The sequence below is a fragment of the Phaethon aethereus genome, assembly GCF_964289735.1.
Source record: "Phaethon aethereus genome assembly, chromosome: 8".
NCBI classification, from domain to species: Eukaryota; Metazoa; Chordata; class Aves; order Phaethontiformes; family Phaethontidae; genus Phaethon; species Phaethon aethereus.
The window spans coordinates 33,271,168-33,289,376 of record NC_138584.1 but is presented as its reverse complement, the minus strand read 5'-3'; the positions used below and the strand labels follow the sequence as shown (position 1 = coordinate 33,289,376).

Sequence of the window (18,209 nt, the reverse complement as noted above, 5' to 3'; positions counted from 1 at the left end):
CCCATAATACCTGGAGTGTGTGTTCTTTTAATTCCTTCCCACTCTTTCTACTTAAGCACTAGGTATAAAATGCAACATGCATTTTCTTTCGAGACAGAGCTGTCTTGTATGCATCCTTGGCAGTCTAAAAATACTGCATTAAATGTATTTGGTGCTACACTTTCCTTCTGGAGAGACAGAGAAGTAAGAATAAGAGATAACTCTCCAATAAAGCTCATTTCATCATCACATATTAAGTATCAGGAGTTTAAAAAACAAAGAGTGAGAGGGGAGAAAACTATTAGAAATATGTAGCTGCTAAGGAGATTGTAAAAATAGAAGCTAACTTTGTTTTTCTTTAAAGGAAATATAAATTGTGCTGTTTATATTACTCAGCCTCAAGTATTGTTTTTCAGACAGTTACCTGCTTAAGGATTTGAAAGTTACTCTTTTACAGTAAGAAGATAAATCTTCTAGAATAGTAGTGGAACCACCAGAACAGTGGAGAATTATTTGGAACAGAGTTACCAGAAACAGAATAATCATTGTTATTTATTTTTTCACTTTTCCCCTCATTTTTGAGAAGTACTGATTTTGAATAATCAGGTTCCCAATGTGAAGATTTTGAGAAATGCTGTGCCTAACCCATCACAGTGTGCAGTAGCCTCATTAAGTAATGGGTTTGTGTTCTGACAAACACTCAAACTCTTCTTCACTTTTTCCTTAACTATTTTTCCTCCACTTTCAGTATCTAAACGTAAAAGAAGATTGCAAAGCCATGGCTTTCTGTGCAAAAATGAGGAGCACAAAGAAGAGTGAAGTAAACCTGGAAGCTCAGCATCAGGGTTTAGAAATACTTTTCTACCTGCAAGATAAAAAACCCATTTATTACACCAGTGGCGAGTTTACCTCGGAGGAGCTGTGCATTGAAGCTGCCCAGAGGTGTTGTGAGTATATGGATTTTATATAAGTTCTCAGTGTCGAGGCCTGCCAGTATCAAAAGTGATGCGTCCTTCTCTGCATGTAAGTCATAGAATCATTAAGGTTGGAAAAGACCTTTAAGATAATCAGGTCCAACCATTAATCCAGTGCCACCATGTCCCCTAAACCATGTCCCAAAGTGCCACGTCCACACGTTTTTTGAACACTTCCAGAGATGGCGACTCCACCACCTCCCTGGGCAGCCTGTTCCAATGTTTGACCACTCTCTCAGTAAAGAAGTTTTTCCTAATGTCCAATCTAAACCTCCCCTGGCGCAACTTGAGGACATTTCCCCTCGTCCTATTGTTGGTTACTTGGTATGTCAATGCGTGTAGAAGAAATATGCATGTTACGGAGTCTAGGACGGAAACTTTTGCCAAGGGCCTGGTTTGGACAGTTCTTAAATTGCTTGAAGTGGGAGAAATGGTGGGAGAGATTGTCCTGAGGTTCATACAAAGTGATGATCTCCAACCCTGGTTTCTGGCAGATGCAGGTACTGATGTGTTAATTTGGGTGGGATAATTAGGTTTCTTTTAAGAGGAGAGGAGACACCGTATACAAATAAGCTAACACAAAGACGGCTTTTTCGTATGCTAGTTGGTAAGCCTGTCAGGATCTGTCCTCTCTTATAAAACATTTTGGAGAGGGCTAATGAAAAAAAACCAAACCCACAAACAAAACCTATTTGCTACTTTTCTGGTTTCGGTTTTCTGTTACTTGAAACTTATTTGCAGAAAATTATGATGTCTGTAGTACTAATAAGTCACCAGTTAAGATAACCTGAACCGTGCACAACTGTGGTAATATGTAAATGTATAATGAAGATTTCTTGCTTTTTCACTGTGGTCCTTGACTCAGAAAAATATTTGAACATCTATGGATTCTCCTGGAATTAGTGGATTTAATCTATGTTTGAGCCTTGTGAACCAGCGTACTTTTATGTTTACAATCCTGAAGTTCTTTTCTGATCCCAATTTTGTGTTCCCCAAGCTCCATGGAACACTAAGTATTATTCAGCTGATACGGGATTGGTGAATCTGTCTGCATAAACAGGCAAACGGGGCATAAATTTTCCTGCAGCTTTAAAATGTTTTCTTTTCCCATGTCATCTTTGTTCTTATAACATTGGGTACCCTTCAGTTCATTTGCCTGATTGCTTCTTTTCCATTGGAAGGGCACGAATGATGAGAATATGAAAGACAAACCTCATCAAATGGGTACTCATGTTGTTTTTGAATAGTTTTAATGAAAAAGCAGAGTACTTAAAACCCACCTGTTTATGTCAGCATGTAAGAGCTGTGAACTGCTGCTGTTTGTACGGGTGTGAACTCACATACTGTGCAACTGCTCCCAGTAATTTCTGTTGGAAGCTTAAAACTTTTGAAGAAATGACTTAGTGAGCTTTCCTTAAGGAAACTTCTTTCTGCCTCCTCTTGCTTTTTGCTAAGTCCACAGCACATGGTAGCAAAGTACAAAAGCCTTACAGATTTCAGCAAGCCTGTGATGCTGGTCTCTGCCGTAAATCACAGCTTGAGTAGTTAAACCATTGGTGGCATCTGCCTGCTGCTTGTTGACCTGCAGAAGGCAGTGGCTGCCCAACCCCACCTTCTGTGAACTTTGCAATTAGGCTGTTCAGTCTTTATTTCCTTGGCTTCCCTTTTCCCTTCTGCTCGCTCTCTCCCCACGTCACAGTAGAAATGGTTTCACTGAATTCTGCAGGACCCCAGCGAAGTGCTCTGCAGTTGGCCCAGTTTCAGAAAGACACTTAAGCGCGTGCTACAGGGCTCTCTGCAACAGAGCTGCTTGCCTGACCGGGGCTTTTGCAAAAAGGTACTGCCTCCTGTTGAGCAGGAAACCGAAGCAAGGAATTCAAACAAGGATAGACCTGTAAACATACCATAGCCTGTTTTTCTCTTGGGATGATGTAATTGCAAAGGTTAAAGTGGGTCAGCCTAGACATACAAGTCAAAGTCTGTTCTTTGTTGGAAAACCCTCTGTTGAATTAGGAAAGAATGGAAAAATGACACGTTACGCTTTCTGCTGTTTGCTAATGAGAAGGAGATTTTCATTGCTCCGCTAAAACCTACTCTTTCAATTATGGGAGTAAAATTTATTAATAAAATAAAACTGAGAACAAAGTTGTGGTATTGCTGAGTGGTTTTGTTAAAAAACGTATTTCTGTGATCTGGAAAAAGTGAAGATTTTTGAGTGATTTCCTTTTAGGTTCAGACCTTTGGCAAAATCAGGATTTCAGAATAAGTTTAATGTTAGAAGTAGCTGAAGTGATACGCTGTTAAATATGCAATAAAACCAGTGGAGTGAACCAATGCATAGTTCACAGTTCTGCTTTAACCATAACTTTCTGAACATTCATTTTAAACTAATCCTAGTATCAGTTTCTTTTTACGGTCTGTTTTGCAAGATCAGATATTTGTTTATGTATTTGTATTTTTGAGGTGTGCGTATGTATTGTAGCCTTGTGATTCATACCTTTGTTTACTTTTCTCTAACAGCTATATCTCCTCTGTGCCATAATCTCTTTGCGCTGTATGATGAAAACAAAAGACTCTGGTATGCACCAAATAAGGTCTTTAAGATAGATGAAAAAACATCACACCGGCTCCATTATCGAATGAGGTAAGTGCAAAACATCTGAAAAATGATTCCTTAGCCATATGTAGATGCTCTAACTCCTGAACTCACTGAAGAAGCAAAACAAAAAGCAGCAGCTTGCTTTTCACAGCATAGATAAGAGTTTAACAGGAAAAGCTTAAAATGTTTCCTGATTTTTTTATCTTGCTATATAACCTTGAAAAAAGCCCCAGAAGTTGAAAAACCACAAGAAACCTGTAGCCACAAAGCTGTAGGTGACTGAACTAGCTAAAAGCTAAATTGAAAAAAAAGTCTCAAAAACATTGTTTTATTATGTCAGTATTTTGTGTGTTTCAATTTCCATTTGAAGCAGTATTTTGCGTGTTCAATTTCCATTTGAAGTGTTTAAAGTGAACTGTACTCCTGCTGAAGTCAATGGGAATTTTACTGTTAACTTGAAAGGAAAAAACAACATGCTATTGCTTTTGACATTCTGTAGGACTGTGGGAGAATCTGTGTGACCTCGCTGTGGGTGGCATACACTAGACTGGAGAAAGCATCAGAAAATAGAAACCATTGTTCCCAGGATCTTTGTCCGACGTGTACCATCAGGTTGAACTTCAGGTGGCATTCTTAAAATATAGCACATAGCCTGTTGAGATTTCTGGGGCTGAATGGGTACACCAGCCCTCATCCGCTGCAAAATGAAAGCATTAATAGTGAAAATTGTTGAGGTCTCTCACAAACTCTAGCTAAAGGAAGGAGGTCCTCCTTTTACGATTTGATAAAAATTTAATTCTGCACATTATGCTGCCTTCTTTTTTTCATTTTTATTCTGTCTTTTCTTCTTGCGTCAATATGAGCTTTAAGTGTATGGTATAAAAAAAATACATGGGATGAGCTTTGCTTCAAGGAAGAACTAGTCTAGAAACTTTGCTTATCTTCCTAAAGGAAGTTCACAGATCATTTTTGTTGATTCTTCAAGGTACAACTGTAAGAAAACAAGCTTCTACGTAATATTCCCCCTTTAAATGTAATGCTCACATACGTGGTCAGTTTGGGCTATAGAGAAAAAAGTTCAGGTGGTAATATAGCTGTATGCATTTTAACATCTTTTTCCTGATAATCTCTAGTTAGACAACATGACTATCACTTGTATGTGCTAAGGAGAGAACTGGCACACGTAAATCTCAGGTTGTGCATCCAAAGCATTTTCTAGGCTTGTTAGAGAATAGTAACCAGTTTGCTTATGCAGATACAAAGAATCACAGAAAGATAGGGGTTGGAAGGGACCTCTGAAAATCATCTGGTCCAACCCCCCTGCCAAGGCAGCATCACCCAGGGCAGGTTGCACAGGAATGCGTCCAGTCGAGTTTGGAAGGTCTCCAGAGAAGGAGACTCCACAGCCTCTCTGGGCAGCCTGTTCCAGTGCTCCGTCACCCTCACAGCGAAGAAGTTTTTCCTCACGTTGAGGTGGAACTTCTGGTGCTGCAGTTTGTGCCCATTGCCCCTCACCCTACCACTGGGCACTGCTGAAAAGAGACTGGCTCCATCCTCCTGACAGCCACCCTTCTGATATTGATAGACATTGATAAGGTCCCCTCTCAGCCTCCTCTTCTCCAGACTAAACAGCCCCAGGTCTCCCAGCCTTTCCTCATACGAGAGATGTTCCAGTCCCTTAATCATCCTCGGAGCCCTCCGTTGGACTCTCTCCAGAAGTTCCCGGTCTCTCTTGAACTGGGGAGCCCAGAACTGGGCACAAGACTGCAAATGAGGCCTCACCAGCGCGGAGTAGAGGGGGAGGAGAACCTCTCTCGACCTGCTGGTCACACTCTTCGTAATGCACCGCTGGCCCTCTTGGCCACCAGGGCACATTGCTGTCCCGTGGACAACTTATTGTCCACCAGGACTCCAAGGTCCTTCTCCATGGAGCTGCTTTCCAGCAGCTCAACCCCTAAAGAGACACCTTTGAAAATGTGATCTTTGAACTGGAAGGTATTTCAGTTATGATTACATCTGTGCCAGACTAGAATTGTTACTGTTGTTGGATGAACTATTATGAGAAACAAAGTACTGACAGTCAGCAAAAAGATCTTTGCTTTTCCAATAATTATAATACTGAGATGTATTTTTAGAAGAGGAAGAGGATATTACAGTCTCTTCTTTTTTCTTTAACACAGTATATTAGCGGTGTTAATGACTTAACCTCAGCTAATCTCAGACTTAAACAGCTGTGATTAAGTTTGGCAGATAAACACCATACAATAATGGAATTGAGTGACTCTCTAAAAGAAGCTCTGAGGACTCTAATGGCCTCTTACAGAGCATTAAGTGCCCTTTCTTGCTTTAAGAGATCAATCAGATTAACTGTGTACTAGCTATTAAAAAATTTCTTGGTACAATGTGAGTCTGGGGCATTTTCCCCTGATACTGAAATTCTTTGATGTGGTCTGTTTTTCCCAGTAAAAGAAGGTGGTATTTTAAAAGTGTAGTTGTGGGAATTTAATCTTCTGATCAGAAGTATGATGATTTTAATTCAATTCTTAAAAAATAGATTCCACTGTGTTTGGTGTTTACATGTTTCTGCTTTGGGATAATGATGAGAGCTCTCTCCAGGTAATCTTTCATCCCTACTACATCTTACCTGCCTGGCAGATAACACCACCTTCCCTAAAACTGCTTGGACAGTTATAAATTGAATCGGTTACAAATCCCTCGTATGAATCTTCTTTGGCCGTTTGTAACTTTTACCAAATTTTAGGTATATGGGCAAAATTAATCTGTGTTGAACTTTATTTTCTGGAAAATCTTCTGTTCTACCACTTTATAGAATGAACTTCATGTATGAAAATTGGCAAACTTTTGGCAAACTGTGTATTTAAAATAATTTCATATGCATTTAAGAAGAGCCTGTATGAGTTAAGCACTAAAATGTAAAGATTCCTATCTCCCTAGGAATACTGTAGTGTATTGTTGAAGTGGTATTTTCCTTTCTTTCATTTCTGATCTATTGTGTGTCTTGGCTTGGGCATCTGAACTGAGAGCAGGGCAGAGCATTGAAAACTTATGAGCAATACAGGATTGTGAAACTGTTCTCTAAATGAATATTGTTTACTCTGAGCTCTGCAAGAGGCAGAATTCCTCTTGAAAAAGGAAACTGGTTTGGGCTTATTTAATAGTGCAGTATATTAGACTGTATATAATAATTCAGAGACTAAATCATTTTTATGTGGACAATCTTATTTCTGAAATTTCATTACATTGATAGATTTTATTTAGTCATGTCCTATTGAAATTATATATATAAAATTAAGGTATGTGACACAGTAGTTTCAAATGCTTTTAGACATTTGATTTTTCTCCCACTGCTGAAAGCTTTAGATTTGGTTTCTGACTGTGTGGACTTCCCGTCCATCAAATCCGTGCCAGCTGCTATACTTTTGGTAATATTTTAAAAGGACTTGCTTTTCACTAGAGACTTTTTAAGTAGCCCCGTATTTCTTTCACTTGCCTGAAGTTTAAAAAAAAAAATCTGCAACATAAGAAACCACAGTATTTTGTAATATCCTGGACTAATTAGCACACCAGCTGATGGAGGAGGAGTTTAACTGTTCCATAGCTGGATTGTGTTTAAGCCAGAGGTAGCAGTGTTTCTTGGTGTGGAGAAGAGACCCAAGACACGTGTTTCAGGAAACTTGGGAAAGGAGAACAGCAGGTCCCCTTCCAGTATTTCTACTGCTCCTTGGCCAGATTGAACGTGTGAAGTGCAAAACTGCTCCTTCCCAGGGTGACCCGGTTGAGCTGGCTCTCACCCATGCTGCAGGTGCCTGCCTTGGGCTAAAGCGCTCTGAAAGAGGGGTGGGTCATGCTCCTGAAACTGAGGAGCACCCAGTCTCCTTTCCAGCTTGTTTGCAGGACACTGGAATTGGGAAGCTTGTGCTCCCATTTTTGTTTGTGAAATTGGAATAGTAATAATATGTCCCCCTTTACCACAAGTCGATTGGTCTCTTCAAGGCTCAGGCTCTCCTTCTTTATTTATGTGGTTCCTCACACAAAGGGGCTCTAATTTTTATTGTAAGTAGTAAGTGTTGTCTTAACCAGTGCAGTTTGATTGGGGAAAGGAGTAAATTCTCATCCTAATTACAAACAATACACACTATCTTGCCCATAATTATTTTCAGGAAATACCAAAAAATTTGACTTATTAATTATCACTCATCTTATAAAGGAGTACGGGAACAAAGTCATTTCCTGGAGGCAGAAGCATCTGCCTTCCTTTGCTTTTTATGCTTTGACCAAAGGTGTTCTGCAGTATCTTACAGTACTTGTCAGGAGTTTGTGGTGTAGTTGTGTGTTGGTGTTCCTACTCATGCTATAGATATATGCTTTTTGGGGACTTAAAAAGACTTACCAAAAAGAAAGGATGGACAGGAACACTGTACAGAAAGTCTCATCTCTTTAAGACTAATTTGATACATAATTTTTCATTTGAATGGTTCATTTATTGTACGGATAATACGTGTGATTAAAACACATGTTGCTGAACTAAAAGTACCAATTTTGTTTTGCTCTTTGAGATCCTGAGTCTGCAGTGAGACTGATACACACCAACCTCAACCACTGCAGAATTGGAGCTTAATCCATGTACTCCCATTCTGGTCAGAGTCAAATCACAAAGATACAGTCACATGTTTTAAAACACACACTTTTGCATACTGGTTGTTCTGTGCCATAATGTTCGTAAGCATTTGCCAGTTGACTTACTGGCCTTGCTGCTGTCCTCCTGTCTTCTAGGACCCATCTCTTGCCATTTTTATTGTGTTATATTTGAAATGAAACTGCTTGTGCAACGTAGTGATTTGTTATTTAAACAGATTTCTTATTTGTAATCTCAAAATGTGTTCATGGATTATGAGGTAGTTTATCTAGTCAGCTTTTTCTTTCAATACAGAAAACATGTATTTCCAATTCAGGAGTTGGATATACTCATCACATGCCTCAACATTTTCTTTCTAAAACCTTAGGTTTTTTCCACTCACTTTTTTGTTACTACTTCTTTTATGTGCAGTGTTTATTAACAGTCACATTCATTTGTCTTTTTCCTGTGTAAAGCTGGTTGATCGCATTTTGGTGACAAAGATTCATTATGATTTTGATCATATATTTAGTAAGACGTTAAAAGCTTTGCTTTGGCAATGTCATGGTAATGTGAAACAAATTATGCGATGCTCACAGTGGTCACTGTCCATCAGAAATGTCTGATTTTACACCACCTTTTGTATTAATGCAGTTATATATATACAATGCAGTAATTCTGCATTGATTGCTCTTTCTAGCACTGAATGCTCCTCTGGAATTAGATTGACACATTCTTACAGAAATCATTCCTACTTAGCAGTTGGGTAAATCTGCTCTTCTGTAACCTTTTAATTGCAAGTAGTCCATGATCATGTGCAAGGCATGAACCTTTGCAAAAGGCACATTAATTCACACCAGATTTAACTCGGCTTTACTTGATTTAAATGTTACTAGAACCCAGATAAACAGAAATTTCTGGAATAATTTAGGCAAAGATTTCTCAAAAGGTGCTAACAGAGCTTGAACTCAAATATTACCTTTCAGCAGATGCCAACTCCTTTAGCAGATTTTTAATTAAATAGCTTTGTGTACAGGTATGAGTAAAAAGCATCTTTGTAATATACACAGAAGATTGACTGTGTCGCTTTAAAACATGGGTGGTTTGAATTAGTGCCTTTTTTACCAGCTTCATCTGAACCCAAAGGGAAGCAGAAGTTCCAGGGAGGGAGGGATAGCAAAGTTCTTCCCTGTGCCTATAAAGGAGGAGGTCTGAAGTCTCGTTAACCATTTAGATGAGCCATTTTATCTTGGAATACAAATGCCAGCCATCGGTAAATGCACAGTAGAGGCTTTACACTCTCTTACACCGCTCAAGCAATGTCAGAGGTGATGGAAGCATATTTGTCATCTGAGTAGTGCCACCTTGTTCGGTGGACTGTGCAGTGATGTGACAGGCAATCAGTCGTGGTATCGTGAGTTCAGACTGAGATAGTGTTGAGTGGAAACACTGAAGACCTTTGACTAAAACACATTTTTTCCCCAGTTCCTCAGGCCAGGCATGCAGTTACAGCAGTGGACCACTTTAACTTGCAACCTCATGGCAGAAGATGGATGGATTTTGACTTGAAACTGGTTTTCTTTTAAAAGTTTAAATTATGTATCTAATGTAAATGGAGGATTTCCCCAAAAGTTTTTAAAGTTTATTCCCTCTTTTCTTGCAAGATACTACTTTACAAACTGGCATGGGACTAGTGAAAATGAACCCTCAGTGTGGAGGCATTCGCCAAGGAAGGCGAAGAACTCTTACGAGAAGAAGCTGGCACCAGAAGGAACACCTATACTTGATGCAAACTCATTAGAATACATCTTTGCACAGGTAAGAGGTTGCTTGCAAGTATATCTGCTGTTGTGGTCACACAGAAACTATTTGATCCATTAGAAGCTGCTTTAAAGACCTATTTTCAAACTTTTAAAGTACATGTAACCTTACTTGTTAGTATTGATGATTTCTTCATGCTTCTGCATGGTGGAGAGAAGAGAATTTGCTATGTGAAGAACAATCCACCCATACGCAGAATGTGTGAAGAAACTGTTTATCTCACAGTCCAAAAATGGCTATATTTTTATAGCATACATTCTTCTAATAGTAAATATTTTTGGATATAAATGCTGTCACCTTTTCTTTTGCAAAACATTTGCACACAATGACTTTGACATGTATAGTCCTATAGATGAACAGTAGCAGTATTAAAACTGACAGTATGGTGTCCTTTTAATGGGTCTTTTTTCCTGTGTGGTGTTAAAACATTGATAATACCAGTGTCACACAGCCTGCTTACATACAGTTTTTTTCCTCCTGTTGTGCCTCCCACTTGTTGGCGGTACATGCAGCATGCTGGACGTGGCAGGTAAAGCAGGGTCCCTATTTCAGAAGGCTTGTGCTCTGGTACAAAAAAATTCATATACACACAAATGATTTTGCAAATGAGGAACTGTCTGGTTTTGCCAAAGAACTGAGAAGTTTGAAGTCAATGAAGGCTTGTGAAATGAGCAAATTAAATGTACTGGAAGAAAACAAGTTTACTGCTAATTCTGAGTTTAATTACTGCACAATTTGCAGATTTTGAAACAGAGTTGTGTCCTTCAGAAAAAGAGATAGCATGAAGCTGCTCCAGTGAATACTGGTTGTTCTGTTGTGAAACCACAATAAAAGAAAATACCAAGTTAGCCACAACTATGTGTGCATTTTAATGGTACCACTTGCATTCTAAAGCAATAAAAGCAGCAAATGTTTTTTTTTCTCTGTAATCAATCTAACTTATGCCCTGTTTTGTATGAACATTCCTGTGTACCTGTATGCAACTTTGCAAAATCGTTGTTTGAAAACATGCCGGAAAACTGGTTTTTGCCCTTTCTTTTTTCCCCTTTTTTTTGAGTGCCAGCAAAAAGAATGAAAACACCTTTTAAGGTGCGGAATAAGTTGGAACCCTACTATCGTAGGGATAAGGGACTATCTTAAGACAATTACTGCATTAAGCAATTTTACTTCTGGGTAATAACATTTTTTTAAAAAGCCAAACAGAAGAGCACTAATGCTAGAATAAGGCAACAGAAATGTCTGTGCTCTTTGGTAACCAAATACTTTTCATACTGTCACAGAGCAAGGTGGCTGCCACAGAGTTTGCAATCTTGGCTTTGAGATGTGGCTTAGAGACTGAGTGCCTGGGGTTCATAGGGACAGCAGGTGATGGAGGGCAGAGATAAAGCAAAGACACAAAGTATTTACTGTGTACCAGGAAAAAAAAAATCATGATGATGCTAGAAGGACACAGGGGTGGTGCTTTCTTTAGTTAATTACAAAAAAAGTGAATTTTTGGTGGGCTAGTGTATAGAGGGGGACAGGGGTCTTGGAAGTGTCTGAACAGTGCAGGTGGTGTACCTGGGTGTCTACACATGTTCTTGGTGAAAGCCACAGCGGTGTGGACTGTATGTGTGGTGGATCTGCTGTGACGATCCACGTGGTGATTCCACAAACTATCATTTTAACAGACTTCTGTCAGGCACAAGTGTTGGTGTGTGTTGTCAATAGGCAGGGTTTGTGGGGTGACTAGTGCTTGCCAGTGTTTCTGTTTCACCGGTGTAAGAGAAGACTGCATCATTGCTTGCTTTTTTTGCTTCCTGTTAAGGGTCAGTATGACTTAGTGAAAGGCCTGGCACCGATTCGTGATCCTAAAAATGATCAAGAGGTTCATGAAATTGAAAACGAGTGTCTGGGGATGGCTGTCCTTGCAATCTCTCACTATGCCATCAAGAAAAATGTGAAGCTTCCGGAGCTTCCCAAAGATATCAGGTAAGTTGGGATAACTTCTTTGCCACTGTTGGGGCTGCTGCATTTCTCTTCAGAAGGGATTTTAAGCATTTTACCTTCCAGGATCTGACTGTACAGAAGTTACAAGCTCCAACACTATTACTGCTAAGTGGGTCTTCCTAATCTTGTCAGTAGGGATATGTATTAGCAAACCTAAATTTTTTCTTGCCCAGAGAGCATTTGAAGTCTGTGCAGCTAGTGCACCCAGCATACTGATGTGTTTCTGGGTTAGTAGGTTGAGAAATGGCAGTGGTGTTAAGTGGCAACCTAATGAGAGAACTGTTAGAATAAATGATGTTATTGATTTGAGTGGGCTGTATCCATTTGACTAAAAAGCTTTCAGATAAGGTTATTACTTGAGTTCCTGTTGGCTATTAATGCTGTAAAGCACTGCTGCAGTAGCAACTGTGCAGTGGTTTACTGCACCTTGTTGTCTGTAAATTACTTTCAGGGTAAGGCAGTTGCACATTTTGGAGAGTTAAAATTTAGGACACAACAGTATTAACTTGTATCATTGTTTTTCCTTCTAGTTATAAGCATTATATTCCTGAAACTTTGAACAAGACTATCAGACAGAGGAATTTCTTAACCAGGATTCGGATAAATAATGTTTTCAAGCATTTCCTTAAAGAGTTTAACAATAAAACCATTGGCAACAGTAGTGTGTCTTCGCGTGATCTAAAAGTTAAATACTTATCAACAATGGAGACCTTGACTAAACATTATGGAGCAGAAATTTTTGAGACTTCGTTTTTGCTGATTTCATCTGAGAATGAAATAAATAGATTTAATTGTGGAGACAATGAGATCCTCCCAGTATATGAAGTCATTGTAACAGGAAACAATGGAATTCAGTGGAGGCTCAAGCCAAATGTAAGTATCCCTTTATAAATGGGAATTGGAGGATTGCTTTTGGGGACATAACCACTGTTAGAAACGGTCATGATCTTCAGACACTGCAGATCAGCTTTTTTATTGAAAGGGCTTCTTTCATAGGATTATGGGATTATGCAGGTTGGAAGGGACCTCAGGAGGTCTCTAGTCGAACCCCCTAGAGGTTAGCTTTGAGATCAAACCAGGTTACTCAGGGCTTTATCCGTTCTGGTCTTGAAAACTTCCAAGGATGGACACTGCACAGCCTCCTTGGGCAACCTGTTCACCAGGAAAATTAAAGACTGTACTAGATCTGTCAGACCAGACACAAGTCTTGAAAGATTAATGTCTGTGGATGTCCTTATGGTTTGGTGCTCTGTCTTGATCTCAAAGTCTGTTAATGCCTTTTCTGTATATGACACCCCGGGTGCTGTGTTTGCTCATATTCATAGACTTTCCATGAATAAATGTGGTGGGTTGACCCTGGCTGGACGCCAGGTGCCCACCAAAGCCATTCTGTCACTGCCCTCCTCCACTGGCCGGGGGAGAGAAAATATAATGAAAGGCTGGTGGGTTGAGATAAGGACAGGGAGAGATCACTCAGCAATTACTGTCATGGGCAAGACAGACTTGACTTGGGGAAAAATTAATTTAACTTACTACCAATCAACTCAGAGTAGGATAATGAGAAATAAAACCAAATCTTGAAAACACCTTCCCCCCACCCCTCCCTTCTTCCCAGGCTCAACTTTCCTCCTGATTTTTGTGTCTCTCCTCCCTGCCAGTGGCGCAGGGGGACGGGGAATGGGGGTTGTGGTCACTTCATCACATGTTGTCTCTGCCACTCCTTCCTCCTCAGGGACAGGACTCCTCAAACTCTGCCCTGCTCCAGTGTGGGGTCCCTCCCACGGGAGACAGTCCTCCACAGACTTGTCCAAAGTGAGTCCTTCCCACAGGCTGCAGTTCTTCACGAGCTGCTCCGGCCTGGGTCCCCCCACGGGTGCTGTCCTTCAGGAACAGGCTGCTCCAGCCTGGGTCCCCCCACGGGTGCTGTCCTTCAGGAACAGGCTGCTCCAGCCTGGCCCCCGCGGGGTCCCAGGTCCTGCCAGCAAACCTGCTCCAGCCGGGGCTCCTCTCTCTCCCCACGGGGCCACAGGCCCTGCCAGGAGCCGGCCCCAATGTGGGCTGCCACGGGGTCACGGCCTCCTTCAGGCATCCCCCTGCCCCGGCGTGGGGCCCTCCCCGGGTGCGGGTGCAGATCTGCTCCCCCGTGGAGCTCCATGGCCGCAGGGGCACAGCCGGCCTCCCCGTGGGCTTCCCCGGGGGCTGCCGGGGACTCTCTGCTCCGGCGCCTGGAGCCCTCCTGCCCCTCCTGCTCTGGGCTGGGGGCTGCGGGGCTGCTGCTCTCGCATACCCTCACTCCTCTCCAGCTGCTGTTGCCCAGCAATTTTTCCCCCCTTCTTCACTCTGTTCCCTAGCGGCGCTGCCGCCATCGCCGATGGGGTCGGCCTTGGCCAGCGGTGGGTCTGCCTTGGAGCCAGCTGGTACTGGCCCCATCGGCCATGGGGGAAGCTTCTGGCAGCTTCTCACAGAAGCCGCCCCTGCAGCCTCCCCACTACCAAACCCTTGCCATGCCAACCCAACACAATAAACGAAAACGTAGTGACATTAAAGCTAAGCTTTCTCACATCAGTGATATTTTACATGTCCCTTGTTTCAGTGCTGCTAATTGAGGTGACTTTGCTTAACCTCTTCTGTACCTTGTGTACGTAATATGCTCTAGGTTTGAAGGGGCGGTGGCATATTCTGCAGTTTTTCTCCACATACAATGCTTGAACAGACCTCTTTTTGCTTGCCTCGGTTCCCCACAGCGATGAGAACCCTACTGATAGCTATCTGTTGTAGCATAGAAAGGACTGTGCTTCACTCCATTTAGATGTAACCTAACTGTCTTTATTTCTGATGGAGAATTCCTGTTTTAAATGATCGTATTAATGGGGGGGAGGGAAGGAAGAATGGATATTTGAGCAGAAAAGCTTGGAAGAAGTGCAGCCTGTTACTTGTAAGGCTCCTGTTTCTGCTGATTTATAAATTATATTTATTTAAATGCCTAAACCAAAGACTTTCATCTCAGAGAGTACCTTTCTGTGACTAGCTGGAAGCTTTGCTCAGCCTGAACACTTATCTTTTTAAAATAAGTAGTTACTAGTAATTTTTAATGATTTTTGACCTGTAAGATGCTCAGCTTCATTGTGGTCTGCATGTAGAATTTCATCTGCTGTTGGCAGTTCAGGTGCAGTGAAGAATGTGGCTCTTGCTTTTGGGCTGAACTCTGAAAGAATATTTCAAGTACATAATTTAGAAATTTCAGTAGAACCCTTTCAGGCCTGTGCTGCTACTGAAGTTATTCCTAGCATAGTGAGAGAGATGTAAGTTACCTAGCTGATGTGGAAACTGTCTTGTGGACTGTTTTCGACAGATGTATGTCCTTGCTATACAGACACACCGAACATGTGAATGAATTGATAATTCAGTGCAAAAAGCATTCGAGAATAAAATAGCTGGATTAGATTGGCGTGAATTTTTTTTTAGTGTAAAAACACTGTGCTAAAAAAATGTTTTTATTAGTATACTCTTATCCAAAATATATTTGCAGTCTGTTCAGACAGAGAAAGAGAAGAAGAAAAAGTCTGATGGCAAAAACAAAAAGGATGAAGAAAAACACAAAATTCGCGACTCATGGAACAGTTTTTCCTATTTTCCTGAAATCACCCACATTGTCATCAAGGAGTCTACAGTTAGCATTAACAAGCAGGATAACAAAAGGATGGTAAGAACCAAACCTTGGATAGGTTTCCTTCCCATGGGAAGCTGTAGTGACACAGTGTTGTTGGGCAACAGGTTACAACCTCCTTGAGGAGCATTTTCTAATGGAATATATATAAAGGTAACAGTTAAATACGCTCTCCTCAAGACTGTTGCAGAAGTGCTGGTTAGAAGAGCAGCAAGTTGGTGAGCCCATTGTTTTTCTACACTTGTTACTGTATACCACCAGTGCCTGGGGGCCTCCTTGACACGTTTCTCAGCCCATGGCCTTCCTCTGTACAGCCTGGGTAGCCAAAAGCAGTGTCAAGAAAGAGGAGCTCCGCAAGCATGGCAGAGGGAGAGGAGACAAATGTAGAAAGGTTTTGGGAGGGAGGAGAGGAGAGTTGGTGTATAGATACCCACTACTTCTTGCTGTGGGCTGCCAGCTGTTAGAATTTGGAAAGCAGCTACCAGAGTGCCCTTGGCTTCAGCATGACTGCCCCAGTCCAAAATTTCTGGCGTTTCACAAAGGCTGGCACAAGAGTTTGCCTTGCAGATCTCATGTAGGATTACAGCAGAATATAAGTCGCGTTGGAGAATGGAAGTTTGTAGCCAGTAATGAGTGGGGAGGATAGAGAATGGTCGGTGTTGGCTCCCTAAGGATGTATGGTTTCTGTTATAGGTTTCTGGACAATTTTTTAGCCACTATATGCAAAAATTGCTGGATATTAAAACACTCCTGAAATGCTTTAACAGAACTGTAAGAATTCTTGACTAAATTAGCTTTTTGTTGTAGGAATTAAAACTGTCCTCACATGATGAGGCCCTGTCGTTTGCATCGTTGGTAGACGGGTACTTCAGACTTACAGCAGATGCCCACCATTACCTCTGCACAGATGTGGCTCCTCCACTGATTGAGCACAACATAAAAAATGGATGCCATGGACCCATTTGGTTAGTAAAACATTTGATTTTAGTTTTTCCACTTGAATAATTAGGCCTCTAGTACTGCTGCATATTGAATCAACTGAGGAAATCTGACACTTGGAGGGTTGTTAGTTAACAAAAGACTGTGGAACAACTTACTTTTTCTAATGATGACATGGAAAAAATACCACTGTTTCTCTCCACATCAACTTACTCATCTATAAAACTGGTGTTTCCTCACTATGGAGTATTTTGAGGCTTACTTCACTAATAGCTATAAAGATCATTGTCAACTGAACAGATGGGAATATTTTAGGTAAACAAAGTTGAACTGTATCTGCACTGATCCTGGGAGTCCTTGGATGGAGGCACACAGCCTTTGGTTTTTTTGAAAGAGCTAAAGGAATTACTTTCCCTTCTGCTCACCTTTTTGGCTTTTCCTTTTATGTTCAAAGGTGCAATATATGGAAAACTGAGAACTTACGTGCGCATTGTGCTGCATGCGGAATTTCCCCATGAATCATGCTAAAAGCTTAATAAAACTTTCTTCCCTTGATCTTTTGCAGCTAAATGTGAGCATGTGTAATGCACACAATTAAATCATGTTTTAATAATTATTATAAGTATTTCTAAGTTGCTGTTATACATTTTTGTTCCAAATACAGGATTACTCTCTCATGTATTTACGAATAGATTTTGGATGCAACTGCTCGTTTGTTGATTTTCCTCATTTGTACATTGACTCTTTCAGCACGGAATATGCCATCAATAAACTGCGACAGGAAGGGAATGAAGCAGGAATGTACGTGTTGAGATGGAGCTGCACGAACTTTAACGACATTCTCATGACAGTGACTTGTTTCGAAGGCTCAGAGGTACGTCAGGTGTGGCATTCCCAGCAGTAATCTGATAATGAGGCAAAGACTAGCAGCTCCTGTAATCCATGTTGACATATTTATGTACTTTAGGGCAGACACTCTTATCTTTGTTCGATAGCTGATGCAGCAGGGGGTGGATACTTGTACTCAGCTTCATTTTCCCTGGACTCCTGTCCTATCTCTACAAATATGCTATATCTACAAATATGATTCATTACATCCAGAACATTTCCGTTCAAAGCAATAAAACTGTGCACAAACATGACTGAGATTAAGCTTTTTCAAACTTGTATGGTGTGAGAATGACATACAGAATTTGTCATGGCAACTTACTTAATGTTTCTTGAACATGGATTTAATTATATGAATGTATTTCTGCTGACAGACTGTAAAAGAATAGTGCATGACAATAGTTGCCTTTATGTGTAGAGCACCGCAGGAGGGGACGTATACACAGCTAGCTGGTGGAACATATTTTGTAAAAGATGAGCTCATGAGTTGGGATAGGTGAGAGAACCAGTTAGAATCATAGATTAGTTTGGGTTTGAAGGGACCTTTTAAGCTTATTTAGTCATCTAGTCCAACCCCCCTGCAGTGAGCAGGGACATCTTCAACCAGATCAGGTTGCTCAGAGCCCCAACCAACTTGACCTGGGATGTTTCCAGGGATGGGGCATCTCCCACCTCTCTGGGCAACCTGGGCCAGCATTTCGCCACCCTCATTGTGAA

The 18,209-nt window shown here is 41.1% G+C and overlaps 1 protein-coding gene across 1 annotated transcript in view; it reads left to right on the top strand.

The window, feature by feature from the left end:
• JAK1 (Janus kinase 1) overlaps positions 1-18,209 on the top strand; it is a gene marked incomplete at its 5' end in the record, with an annotated part of 67,176 nt that overhangs the window by 33,052 nt on the left and 15,915 nt on the right. Inside the window, 8 exons of the mRNA XM_082003086.1 lie at positions 728-926; positions 3,474-3,597; positions 9,853-10,006; positions 11,817-11,980; positions 12,529-12,871; positions 15,528-15,701; positions 16,473-16,630; positions 17,355-17,478. Of these exons, the coding sequence (XP_081859212.1) occupies positions 728-926; positions 3,474-3,597; positions 9,853-10,006; positions 11,817-11,980; positions 12,529-12,871; positions 15,528-15,701; positions 16,473-16,630; positions 17,355-17,478 (1,440 nt within the window). The remainder of the gene's footprint in view (positions 1-727; positions 927-3,473; positions 3,598-9,852; positions 10,007-11,816; positions 11,981-12,528; positions 12,872-15,527; positions 15,702-16,472; positions 16,631-17,354; positions 17,479-18,209) is intronic.